Source organism: Spinacia oleracea, chromosome 6 (genome assembly GCF_020520425.1).
Source record: "Spinacia oleracea cultivar Varoflay chromosome 6, BTI_SOV_V1, whole genome shotgun sequence".
NCBI classification, from domain to species: Eukaryota; Viridiplantae; Streptophyta; class Magnoliopsida; order Caryophyllales; family Amaranthaceae; genus Spinacia; species Spinacia oleracea.
Window position 1 is genome coordinate 10,711,090 of NC_079492.1, and position 13,582 is coordinate 10,724,671.

Below are 13,582 nucleotides of genomic sequence, written 5' to 3' on the forward strand. Positions count from 1 at the left end.
CTCGACGCTGCTTTGCGTCGACTTTCTCGACGGTTTTCCGTGTCCTCGTATAGATTTTGGCGCGTTTCAGCGTCGAGAATGTTGACGGTGTTTATTGTAGTGATAATTTTTCTCGACGCCATATAGCGTAAGGATTATTTTTGCGGGTGATCTATTACATTTTGCGAGAAATATCTGTTGATGCTCAAAAGCGTCGAGAATTGTTCCTTTTTTTTATTACACGAACCAAAATCAACCTGCATGATACCTGAGATATAGGCTAAAATCAAACACAATTATAGCACGAACAACTTCAACCTGAAAAGACACAATAATATCGATAGATGATAACTAATTAACGATACTAATTATATATTAATTAATTAGTATAATAGTACGCGCGTACTCGCTCCAAAACATATCGAATTTAAGTTAACACATTATAAATATATATCCAAACTATATACTTAATTATAGCAAGCTAGTATCTCCAAAACATCACGTTTGCTTTTAAAATTCCAACATACTATTCTAAAATTGCATCTTCAAAACAAAGGCCACTCAAATTAAAGCCTACAACTTCAAGAAAATGAGCTTCATAGTTTGAGGAGTTATGCATCATCCCTTGAATCTTTTCTTCCACCATCATCATCTTCAAATGCATCCTTGACCTAAAAAACACCGGTAAGTATATTAATAGTTTCTCCCACAGTGTAAAAATAAACTAAGAGTAGTCTATGGTAAAAACAATAAAACACAATGGTGACTGGAACTTTCGAATTAAAATGAACATGACTTCTTTCGTATATAGTTGTGCTAGAGTAAAAAGAAGAATTTCAGCTGTGTTTTTCACATTGCTAAAGATATTCGCCATACAGTCTAAATTCGACATACAAATGGAGTTTCTACTTTCTACCATTCTCTATGTGTTAGGGACACCGTTTCTTACCATTTCTGGATATTTTATGATCATCGTACTGTCTAACATACTAACTTGGAATTAAAATATAGAGCAGCGTAGGGTTAGAATGTGGTTGAAATGAGGGAAGGAAATGAAAAGGATTACTCATCTTGACCCTTACTTTGAGGTCCTCCCTTGTAATGTCTCTCTTTAACTAGCAACTTCATGTATAAATTTCAATAGGATGGAGTTAGAAGCCTGATACCTTTCGCTTGGTGTTTTTGATCACTAGATTTGTTGTGGTATCTGACTCACCAGTAAATTTCTATCACAAGGAGATTCTTAGACACCAAATCAACCAAGAGCCTAGCCTCCATCCTGTTTAGTTCTTCAAAGTTCAAACTAAATTCTAGAGTAGTCTTGCTAAACTATATGATGCCCCCTATCTCTTTCTGTCTCACCTTGAAGACATCTCTCACGAGTCTCTTGATATTTTTATCAAGCGTCTTAAAGATTCTCTCCACTACAAGATCGATTAAAAATTAAAATGCTCTTGTTATTCCTAGATGATCAACAAAAATAGAAGAAACCTTCCAGTAACAAAAAGTCACTGCAACAAAAGTTCGGTATTGAAGAGGAAGAAAACAAATGACAAATAAACTTCTAGGTATTTCATGTTCATTCAAGTGGATCATCCACCATATTGAAATTAGATTCTACAAAAAATTCCAACCAATTACTACAGAAAATTCCAACAAAATACTGCTTTCTGTGGAAAAGTTGTCCTGTTTTCTGTGGCATCACTTTCTTCTTGTTCTAGCTTTACATCTGAGTATCAAATTGTTCATTGTTTCTCCTGTTTTTTACATCTGGGGATTCAAAGGGTCAGCCGCATTTTTCCTTTTCTTTGGTGATCATGGTTATTCTTGTCAGTGTGGGGAAGTAAACATCTGGGGATTCATAGGACAAGAATCTCACTGCAAATGGGTGGTTGGACAATAACATAGGAACATACAGTGTGGGGATTCAAAGTGGGATAGTGTGGGGTAGTAAACATCTGGGGATTCATAGGACAAGAATATCTCGCATTGACACTGATAACTGTTACATAACAAACTCGGAGAATTTCTATTCAATTACAAATCACATGGAACAAGTCTCTATCGGATCTATTTTATGGCCTTGGTACTGAAGCCTGTACACTGTACAGTGATTTCCAGGTCTGAGTTACACTTCTTTTTGCAGTTATTCTACAGGCAATTATTCCATGAGGAAACATAACTAAGGAAAAGACTACCCTACATGAATAAGAATGAACTTAAACTCCGAATAACATGCAAGTATATGACTAATACGAAAAAAACTACTCCGTAACTATTCGGTAACTACTCAGTGGCCTGGTTCAGTTATGTTCTGTTCTGTTCAGGAAGAAGTTCAGTTCAGTTCTGTGTTGTAAAGTTCAGTTCTGTATTTTGTAAAGTTTGTTCAATTCTTAACTAAATACAATCAGTCCATATATCACACATTTAACATAACCAGTCATAGAAAACAGTAGAAAATGCTAAGTGAAGGGTTTCAATAATACCGGAGGGTTAGCCATACGCAAGGCGGTTTGTGCAGCGTCTATAAGTTGTGTTGAAGCGTCTCCACTGCGAATGGATTCTAAAACTTGAGAAAACAGCGATGTCATTGTCCTAATCAGCTTTGCATTCTCATCGCACTTGTCTTTTATCTCTTCATTTTTCTTATGAAGTTCCTTATTCTCTTGCTTCAAGCTTGATACCTCGACATTGATTCTATCCACTTATATTACCCTCCTTTTTCCTTTACCAAACCCTGCTTTTCTGAGTGCACCAGACGCACCCCATAAATGTCACCTTTACGAACACCAAATCCATAACCTTGTGGTTTTTCAGGAATTTCTCCATTGTATAGCGTAGCCTCGAAAGCCTCATTCTCGATCTCCTTAATTGACTTGGATCCGGGAGGATAAAGAAGCTTTAAAGTTTCAGCGTTTGCCTTAACATCATCCTGCATAACATATACGAAAAATAAATGGGAGAATAAAATTATACAAAAGAAAGTACAAGCTAAGGGATAACCATCAAACCTTTACCAAAAAGTCTTCGGTGAATGTGCCATCGACAAAGGTTCCATCCTTCTTCTTATAACAAGCTAGCCAAAGTTCTATGAGGATCATATCTTCTCCATGTTCATCTTCCTACAAGTAGCAATATATACATAGAAACAAGTTACATACAATAAGAGACATATCACGGTTATAAGTTGTAGTGTAGTTGGATTAATGGTATTATACATAATCAGCACGTGTATTCGCAAAGCTTGTACCACCATTAGTATGCAATTGAGTCAGAGATGCTCGTGCCTCTTTTCCGTACCCAGACAATTGCTGCAAAGTATTTAAACATCATTATTTTGTGAAAAATCAAAATCAAAATCAGGATTTAACGAAGCTACTAGCGGATATGCATATTGAGGAAGTGAATGTACCATGAAAGAAATTTGAAAAAGCAACATCAGTTATGTTATCTACTGGTTTATGAGGACACCAAAATCTAGGCTAATCTCCTAAGCTCTTCCGTTCTAGCTCTGTAATACCAATGCAGCATGCAGAAGGTCGTAAATTTCCTCAAACAGTTTTGGTTGGTTTCATATCTTAGACCAAGAGGTTTTCCTAGTGGAATCTGGTGGTGGTGTCTATTGAGAGCTGCCAGAGGTTTAGTTTATTTTATTTTAACACACCAACTGGACAATCCAATTCGGAACTGGAGACATGTGGTTTCGTTCTTGTAGTTGAATCATCAGGGAACATTTTTCAGTTCCATACGACTTAGGTTCTAAAAGTGATTTAGCTTGTTTTCTGTCTGTTTTTTTCCCTTTTTCGGTATTTGAATATTAGTTCATTGTACACCATGGTTTAGATTCCTTAAGGTGTATTTGAGGGCGAATTATATTTTAGAGTTCTCAATGGTTCTTGAATTAGGTTAGGATTAGCGGATTAACCAAGGCATCCAGTTAGCCACTAATTGATGCAAATAGTAGTTATATTCATAAATTATAAACTCCGGTGAAGAAGAACACTTATAGCTGCATCATCAACAGTCTGAAGTTATGGAATAACATGTTTACAACTCCAAAAACATCTGGTCCGTAAACTTATAAGCCTAAGGCATTTCTCTATGATAAATAGTTTAAAGACCACATGTGTTTGGAGCCTAATCCGAAACTACTGTAAGGTCTGTAACCAGTAATGCTATGAAGTTCAAACGCTGTCACAAAACACATAAACTAAACCCAAAAGACAAAACGAACTGAAAGGCAATAACAACAAATTAAAGAAAGCCTGGTAACCTATCTGAATAATCAATGAAACTCCTCCAAACACAAATAATCAAATCTTAAAAAGCAGATTCTGTTGACAAGGATACTTAACCTAACATAAAGCCACAATATTGAAACAGAGCAAAGTCGCACTAGGACCTTTTTCCTCACAAGTGTTATATACACTTGACGTTGGGAACAGACAATATATTAAAAACAATACGTAGAAGTGTAGAACAATATTTTAACTTTCAAAGCTACTATATTTAAAACTTACTTTCCCTTTGGATGAATCCCAATAGTTTACCAAGTTCAACCAGTCTTGCTTGGAAACTCCAGGTGGCACTTCCTTTTTAATGGCTTCTATTGTTTTCTCATTCGGTTTGAAGTACTTTTTTTTAATTTCATATTTATATTGCCTCCACACTCTATCAACACGTTGGAGAGCTAGATCCTCATACTTTGTATCATCAGGAATCACAAAGTTGTCCTTAAAAAAACACGAAGCCATGAATGACTATATGAGTTAACACAAATTCAATCTTAAAAAATCAGCAAAATCGAGAGAAGAAACATACTCTAATCAATTTTATGATGTCAACTTTATAACAGTTGTCCAGTTGACCCCAAGTCTTTTCTGAAACTGGGCAGTATTGTTCTTGCTTTGCTATGCTTCCAAGGAATCTGACTAAAATATGCCCACCTTTCCTAATCGGTTGGTATAGTTCATTGAAGTGCACAACATATTTGATGCTTCCATTGTTGTTCCAGACGTCCATTGGTTGAATAGACCCGCTAACTAGTTACTGATTACCCTTAGCATCTAGAAAAGGCAACATTAAAAAGTAAAATCATTCGAATTAGAAAAGAGAAGGAGGTGCATCACTTCTAGTTTAGCATTCATGTTGACAGCTCTTATTTTAGTAGATAATCGTGTCTGTATTATCAGAGAGCCTGTTATATTTCTATATTTTCACAAGAAATAGGTTTTCTACAGAAAAGTTGTTGATTTCCTAATGGTTCATAACTCACAGCTCTTATTTTAGAAGATTTAAGGAGTTACAACTTACAACTCTTCTGTAGGAGTGCATAAAGTTAATTCTAGAATCTCTGCAATAAAAGACCTTAGTCAATGATTACATGTAGCTGAAAGGAGAGAAGTATCTAAGTCATTTACAAGAAGACAAGATCGATTTCGAAATTCACAGATTAGATTTACTCTTTGATTTACTACAAATTTAATTTACAGAAATTCACTATGGCCTCTGCAAATAGCACTTCATCGTACACTATTATCACCTTTAGTCTAGTTGGCCTGGTTAACTGTCAATTAAGTAGGTTGATCTAGTGAAAGGTTTTTGATAAACTCTAGCACTAGGATAATTTTGTATGATCCTTCGACATGCTTGGTCCAACTGTCAAAATTCAGTTTTACTTGTGGGATGTATAAACGTGTCTGCAGTGAGGCTTATGAATCATCTGGTCATAGGCGAAACCTGATTTCAGTAAATTTTAACCTGAATCTCGCTGATTTTAATTTCTGGCTGTGAAATTGAGATTTGACAGAGTATACAACAAGTTTAGGTCAGATATAAAGCAAGTTCAGGTCAGATATATAGCATGTTTGGGTCAGATATACAACAAGTTCAGGTCAGATATACAGCAAGTTCAGGTCAGATATACAACAAGTTCAACTCAGTATGAACAAGTCAGATTTGACAGAGTATAGCAAGTTCACGTCAGATATACAACAAGTTCAACTCAGTATGAACAACTCAATATGAAGGCTACATCAACAAGCAACTAATTCAACTAATCTGAAATTGCTCAAAACAAGTTCAGGTCAGATATACAACAGCAAGCAACTAATTCAACTAATATATACAATATGACAAAATCTGATTCATTAAAATAAGAGGAAGTGAATGTACCTATGGTCAAAACCTGCTCCTTCTTATCATACTTAACTGTACTTAGCCATTCAGGGAGCGACTCATGACATCGAGACCTAGATCCTTTAAAGATCTCTTTTTCTTTTCCATCACATGATTCTTTGGATTTCGCTGTTGCTTTTCCATCACTTATATGGTCTGCATATTCATCCTTAGGTGTTGTTGGTGAACTCCCAGTACGAGTATCAAGTGTTTCTTCTAATATACTAGCATCAAAAGCAACAAATTTTGAATATGTGGACTGTTTAGCAAGTTCATATGGTAGCTGAGAAGTTAGAGAAACAGTGGAAGGGTGCTTAGGTGGTTTTGACAGCCTAGAATGTGGGACTTTTGTGGGATTTTCAGTTGGGATATTAGGTGACTTAAAATTCTTGTCTAGAGTAGGGTTGTACCTTGATGGCCCTTTCCATGCAACCTTAGGTTCACTAGTTGTTGGTACAGTGAGTAGCTTTTTCCAAATAGGGTTGCCAGTAGTAGTGGATGACGAAGGCCCACGTTGAGTGCTAGTGGTAATTTGAGGATTAAATGGCCCCCATCTGTCGTTAGTTCCCCTTGTATTTTGGAGTGAGGGCGAGGGCACTGGAATTGTGGGGTAATTTTTTGGTGGATGGACTAACTGTGATGATACAGGCCTTATGCTTTGGAGTGAGGGCAAGGGAACTGGGATAGTGGGCTGACGTTTTGGTGGATGGACTGACTGTGATGATGCAGGCCTTGTGTTTTTGAGTGAGGGCGAGGGAACTGGGATAGTGGGCTGATTTTTGTGTGGATGTGCTGATTGTGATGCTAACTGTGATGTTGCTGCCCTTTGAGCCTTTTTTGGAGGAACTTCAGATGCATTATGAGACTCATTTAGAGATGCAATCCTAGTTCGTTTGCTACGATAACTCATCTCGTCCCTGAAGGACATGAATCATAAAAGTTTATTGTATATATAAGGGAAGTTTCATTCAAGGGAAGTTATATATATATATATATATATATATATATATATATATATATATATATATATATATATATATATATATATATATATATATATATATATATATATATTATTCACACAGCAGCTGGGACGAATCTGACTCTGATTAAGAGTTCGGCGTAAAGGAGGCAATCAAAACCACTTAACAAGTAACAAGAAACAACAAATGCAAATTAGACAAATGCTGATGTGAAATTGATTTCTCAAGTCTGGAATACATTAAAGAAGCTGACAATTAAGTAACCTAATCCATAAACATTCCAGGAACTAAGTCACTATAATCCCCTGGCCCTTGAAGGTTTACTATTGGACAGCCATTGAGACTCTCTCGTTTGTTTATCTTTTCACCTTGTTCCTATTTTGGTTAATGAAAGTCAGTATTTACCAAAAACAATGAAGCAAATAGATAAGGACTGCAACAACAGAAGACTTAGTGACGAGCAAATTAAATCCTTGGAATTGATGTTCAGCTCAGAATCAAGACCAGAGTAATAAACAAATAAGAAGATTGCTGATGACCAGCTCGGACTTCATGCTCGACATGTCTCTTTATGGTTTCAGAACAGGAGAATTTGTAAATTCTGTAGTGAACTGCAATAGTGATGACAAAGCATATATTTAGAGCTTTGATAATGCTGAAGGTGAAAACTTATATACACTGTTGTTTCTGTAAACAATTGAATGTCGAACATGATTTCCTAATAGCCAAATTTTGAGAAAATTGTTCCTGGCTTGATTATACTTACTTTGTTCACAAATAAGAAGGCTTGATTTTATGTCCATTTATACCATATCACCTTTCTAATGATCTGCAAGTAAAGTGAGTTCTAGGTTTCCAGACACATGTTTATAAATTTTCCCCATTCTACAAAACATACCTTTTCCTAAGACAAAGATTAAACATAAGTCTTTGCAAACGATGACATTGCATCCACATCACAGTCAATTAAATTGAGCGTGTAAAGGAACCATTTCCTATTAAAACTTCTAAATGCTAGTTTTGGACACGGGGTGTATGAGCCCAGGTTATTTCCAATTTTCCACTGGTTAATAATTCGGCAAACATGACTCATCAAGCTGAGCTAATAGATTATTTTCATTTACTTAACTATGATTCTGCAAAGGTAAGACAACTAAACTATAAGATCCCAAAGGGACGGCGCAACCTAGAGTCTCTTACAAAAGAAGTATCTTAATCAGAATAATAATTTCACATCAAGTTACCAAATTTGATGTTGTAGGTAGGTTAAAATCCTGTCTTCAACAGACATTGATTTGAGTTTGACTGATTTTTTCCGATCAAATGTTCAATACTCACTTTCACTTGTTAAAAGACTCAAAACATGTTCTTATTAATCAAACAGCATCCAAACAAATTTACATAAGTTGAAGAGAACAAGTCTTGGTATTTAAAAGCTCTTTACCTAGCAGATGAACAAGTGTGTGTAATGTCTGTGGTATATAAGCCAGCATAAGTAGAAAGAAAGGATTATAACAGAAGATAGACACCAACAGACTCTACTTACAAGGTCCTCTTCTTTTTGCCTCAATGCTGCCTTTTGGTGATGATCGTTCCTAGATATTGCTTGTGCTTCTGCAAATTTTATAGGCAAACTGAACTAAATGTCTAAAAAAACTTACAAAAAATAAAAGACAATACAAAACTCTATAGATGCATACAGCAACAACAGTCCTCAATATGTAAAGAAACAAGGTTACGAAAGACAAGAAACTACCAAAGTAATATTTAGAAAGAAAGAACTTACCAAAGAAAGACATACACTAAAGATATTTCTAGAATGATATTTCTACCAGTGACATATATACACTAAAGATGTTTCTAGAAAGAAAGGAATTCTCAAAATAACATATAAAAAAAGAAATCCATTCATTTGAAATCAATACATAATAATGTTGGAGCAAGAGCATAATGTTAAGGCTCATCATCGCCTATATCAAAGAAGTCCCGAGGCTTAGTCTTAACAACATGCGACCATCCTTGTTGTATCTCATCCTCAATGTAAAAACATTGTTTTGCTTGAGATGAGAAAACAAATGGATCATCATGCAAATTTTGGCCAGTATGCATCAACTCCGAGACACGAACACTACCATTTGGGTATGTTTTCAAACCCCCATGTATATCAACCCATTCACAACGAAACATTATAACCTTGAAAGAAGCATAGTAATTTAATTCGAATATGTCTTGGAGTCTTCCATGATACTCTTGGCCATCTGCTTCCACAAAAACTCCAGAATTTTGTGTTTTGCGAAATCGCCCGCGTTCCATAGTATCAAATTTGTAGCCATTGACAATGACGCTTTTAAGTTTTTTACTGTAATTACTTAAACCACCGGCCAAGGCTTTTCTCAACTTTCCTTCTGTTGTACTATCATCTATGTTATAGGCCTAATTTTTTTTTAAAATGGTTAATACAGATTAAAAAACATACAAAACAAAAAAGGTCAAAAGGTTACTGCATATATATAACCTGATTACGCAACCACTCAGGGAACTCATTGATTATCCACCCATTTTCAACAATTTCGTTGGATTGACTTCCTCCACATTCATCCTCTTGCCGTTTTTGGCATATGAAAGCACTTTATACATTGAAAAAATTGTGTTACTGAAAAATTAATAGTTAGTAACTCTAAGTTAACTCATTACACTACTTACTCAATAATCGGTTTCATCTCATCTGAATGAAGCAAAACATAGCGATGGATTTGTCTTAAACTTTTGTCATCGAGACGAACGTTTTCGTGCTTTCCAACCACACGACAACCCGAATGATATAAATAGGTGTCATTGTCTAGAACACCATCTTCATTTCTTTTTGGTCGGGTGAATATGGTCTCGACACTTTCTAAACTAGAGCAGAATGTAATTGTCTCCCATAAGAGGTACCCTTCCGCAATTGACCCTTCAGGTTGGGCTTTATTGCTTACATGAGATTTCAAAAATGCCAAGTACCTTTTATAGAATGAAGAAAGTGAATGTGAAAGAAAAAAATAAGAATAGTGAATATATTTTAATTGAAATGATAAAATAAAATAAAATAGAGGCTCGAGATATTGACCTTTCAATGGGACACATCCATCGGCAACAGGTCCACCAAGTTTGACCTCATCCACTAGATGGATTAGTAGATGAACCATGATTGTGAAGAATATTGGTAAAAAAGCTTTCTCCAACTTACAAAGAGTCAAAACAAGCTTTGACTGAATGGTATCCAAGTCATCAGAATGAATAGTGGTCGAACAAATATTCTTGAAAAAGTCAGACAACTCCTCAAGCAAGTCAATAACTTTAGTGGCATCCGATGCTCTTAAAGCAACATGAACAATATCTTGCATGAGGACATGATTGTCATGGCTTTTCAAATTAATAAGTTTACGCTGCTTAATATTTACGCATCTTTGCAAATTAGACCCGTATCCATAGGGAACTTTAAGCTTTTCTATGACCCTTAAAAAACGTTCTTTATCTTCTGTAGACATGGTGTATTCAGCGGGAGGCAAATGGTCATTAACACGATTTGGATCAGATTGAGGCCAAAGATGAGATTTTATATTTTGGTCTTTGAGAGCCTGTCTTGCTTGCTTATCATCTCTACTTTTATCCCTACCTAAAAGAGTTCCTATCACATTGTCACACACATTCTTTTCAATGTGCATAACATCTAAATTATGTCTTAGAGGATTATGTTCCCAATACTCCAACTCAAAGAGTAGACTTTTCTTTTTCCAATTAACATTGGCTTCCTCTTCACCGCCATCATCATCATCCGGCTCATCATGAGAAGTTCCACCTTGAAGTCTCTTTCTTTTCTTAGATATTTTCTTTGGTTGTGCTTTCTTTGATTGTCCATAAATATACTTAACCTTTTCTAGTTCCTTCAAAATGTCTATCCCACTTGCAGGGACCGGAGCAACCCCGTATTCATTTTCCCCATCAAATAAATTACCTTGAGAACGATAAGGATGATCAATTGGCAACCATTTTCGATGCCCTGGGTAGCACATTCTGCCGCCAAACCAATATGAATTAGTATTATGGGCACATGTAGGGCAAGCTTTGTAACCTCTTTTACTCCAACCGGACAACATAGCATATGCCAGAAAGTCGTTTATAGGGGAATGTAAGGCTGCTCGCATCTTAAATTTATTTCCACTATGCGCATCAAAGGCAGGAACACCTTCCCACAGTAACTTTAACTCGTCGATTAATGTTGCAAATACACATCAATATCCATCTCAGGACTATGTTTTCCGGGAATAAGCAAAGACAAAATGAATGATGATGGCTTCATACAAAGCCACGGTGGCAAATTATAAGGAATCAAAATCACTGGTCATGTACTATAATTGGTATTTATTAGACGATATGGATTGAAACCATTACTCGCTAGACCTAATCTAACACTACGAGGATCTTCGGCGAATTCTACATATCTTTTATCAAAACTTTTCCAAGCCTCACCATCCGACGGGTGCCTTAAGATCTTATCATCTTCATGTTCAAAATTCCATCTCATATCCTTAGCTGTTTTAGATGACATATAAAGTCTCTTTAGCCTAGATATAAGAGGAAAATATCGCATTACTTTAGCTGGCTCGCCCTTCTTACATATTTTATTTCCTTTCTCACTTTTATTATCCTCCTTTTCTTTCACTGTTTTCCACCTTGATGTATGGCAAACATGACACTCATCTTTGTCTGCAAATACACCCCAATATAAAATGCAATTATTTGGACATGCATCGATTTTCTCATATCCTAACCCCAAATCGTTCACTATCTTCTTTCCTTCATAATAAGACGATGGAAACTCCTTAATTTGAGGAAATGCGTCTATTAGAAGTTCAAGAAATTTAGTAAATGACCCTGCGGACCAGTGGAACATACACTTAAGGTGAAACAAGTGTAAAATAAAGGATAACTTTGAGAAAGTAGTGCATCCCTCATATAAAACCTCATCTGCGGCTTCCATTAGTCGTTTACACTTAGCATCTTCTTCACCTGAGTTACTTGATGGAAATTCATTATCTACCTCACAATGAAAATCAAACTCCTCATGCATGTCATTAAAAACTTCATCTTCGGGCATGTCATGCGATTCATTATGCAACTCTGAATTCTCAACACCAAAAGCTGCTCTTAGCAACTCTCCTATGTCATCTTGACCTACTGCATTTCCTAGACCACTAGAGGTTTCAAAGTTATTTCTCCCTTCATTGACTTTACGATGAAAAACCCAATTTCGATATTTTTTAAGAAAACCGTTAAGAAAAGTATGTCCTCCAACTTCTTCTACGAAGTGCCATTTATTTAACTTGCACTTGTTACACGGACATCGTGTTTTTCCTTCAACAAGAGTCTCCTTCGCAAGTTCCATGAATTTCCAGCAACCACTATAATAAGCAGGATCCCCATTGCGTAAATCAATCCAACTAGTATCCATGTCTATAAAAAAAAAATTACTTATTCCAAGGATTTTTTAGTAAGGAACACATAAGAACAAAAGAGCCTAGACAACCCTTACACCACGCACATCCCACAAAGTAACCTTATCACACAAAATCCTAGAATCTAGAATTTGACAGCCAATAAACTAGAATTCCACTAAGGGTAGCAGCTTATTATTGAAAAACATACAACAATTGGAACATGCAACAATGATAGAAATTCATAACATTTAAACATGACACTTCACACAAATTCATGAGAAAAATAATAAGACCAGCTACTTTGTCACGCATTGTTAATAACATGATATCAATCTAAGATTATGTTAATCACCTGGTTCGTCTACAAGAGTGCAAATCAACTTGACACAAGCCTTTTGCTCTTCGCTAGAGTCTTCTGTTCGTTTGTTATCCCCTTCAATTTGTGCCAAATGGCCAAATTCAATTAGTAATTGACTGGAATAATTCATATTTCAAATCAAAGGCCATATTAAGATTGCAAGATTGAATGCAAAAGATAAAGATATAACAAATACACCTACCACAACACGTCAGCAACCTAGAAGCAACCTAGAATCACTTGGAGCCTCTACTTTCAGCTCAAACTAATGGTTATACTTTCAATCACTGTTTAAAAAAATATATGTTTTCAATCATTTAGCTATAAAATTAACTTGCTACCTCAAAGAGCTAGCTTTAATACTTAGTGATTAGGTTAGTCTTCTAAATAATACCTAGCAAAGTCTTCAATTTAGTTCCACCTAGATCTTAACATTATTAGCTGAATCATGACGATATAAAATACAATTTAGATTTTAAGTTTTGATTTTTTTTTATAATCAATACCTAGCAATGATTATTAGTTACTTAAATAAAATATAATTTAGAGGATGAGAAAATAATTGCCCAAAGAAAACAAATTAAACAGTTAGACTATAGAGATACCAC

General features: G+C 35.5%; 2 protein-coding genes across 2 annotated transcripts; both read right to left on the reverse strand.

Moving 5' to 3' along the window:
- Positions 1 to 9,092: 9,092 nt before the first annotated feature.
- Positions 9,093 to 11,323, reverse strand: LOC110797088 (uncharacterized). The gene is made up of 4 exons (XM_056831897.1): positions 10,246 to 11,323; positions 9,843 to 10,089; positions 9,655 to 9,766; positions 9,093 to 9,572 (listed from the first exon to the last, which is right to left on the reverse strand). The coding sequence occupies exons 1-4, from the start codon at positions 11,321 to 11,323 to the stop codon at positions 9,093 to 9,095; spliced, it is 1,917 nt and encodes a 638-aa protein (XP_056687875.1).
- Positions 11,324 to 11,520: 197 nt separating this feature from the next.
- LOC110797087 (uncharacterized) lies at positions 11,521 to 12,630 on the reverse strand. The gene has a single exon (XM_022002185.2). It carries the CDS (start codon positions 12,628 to 12,630, stop codon positions 11,521 to 11,523), a length of 1,110 nt encoding a protein of 369 aa, XP_021857877.2.
- Between the last annotated feature and the right edge of the window lie 952 nt (positions 12,631 to 13,582).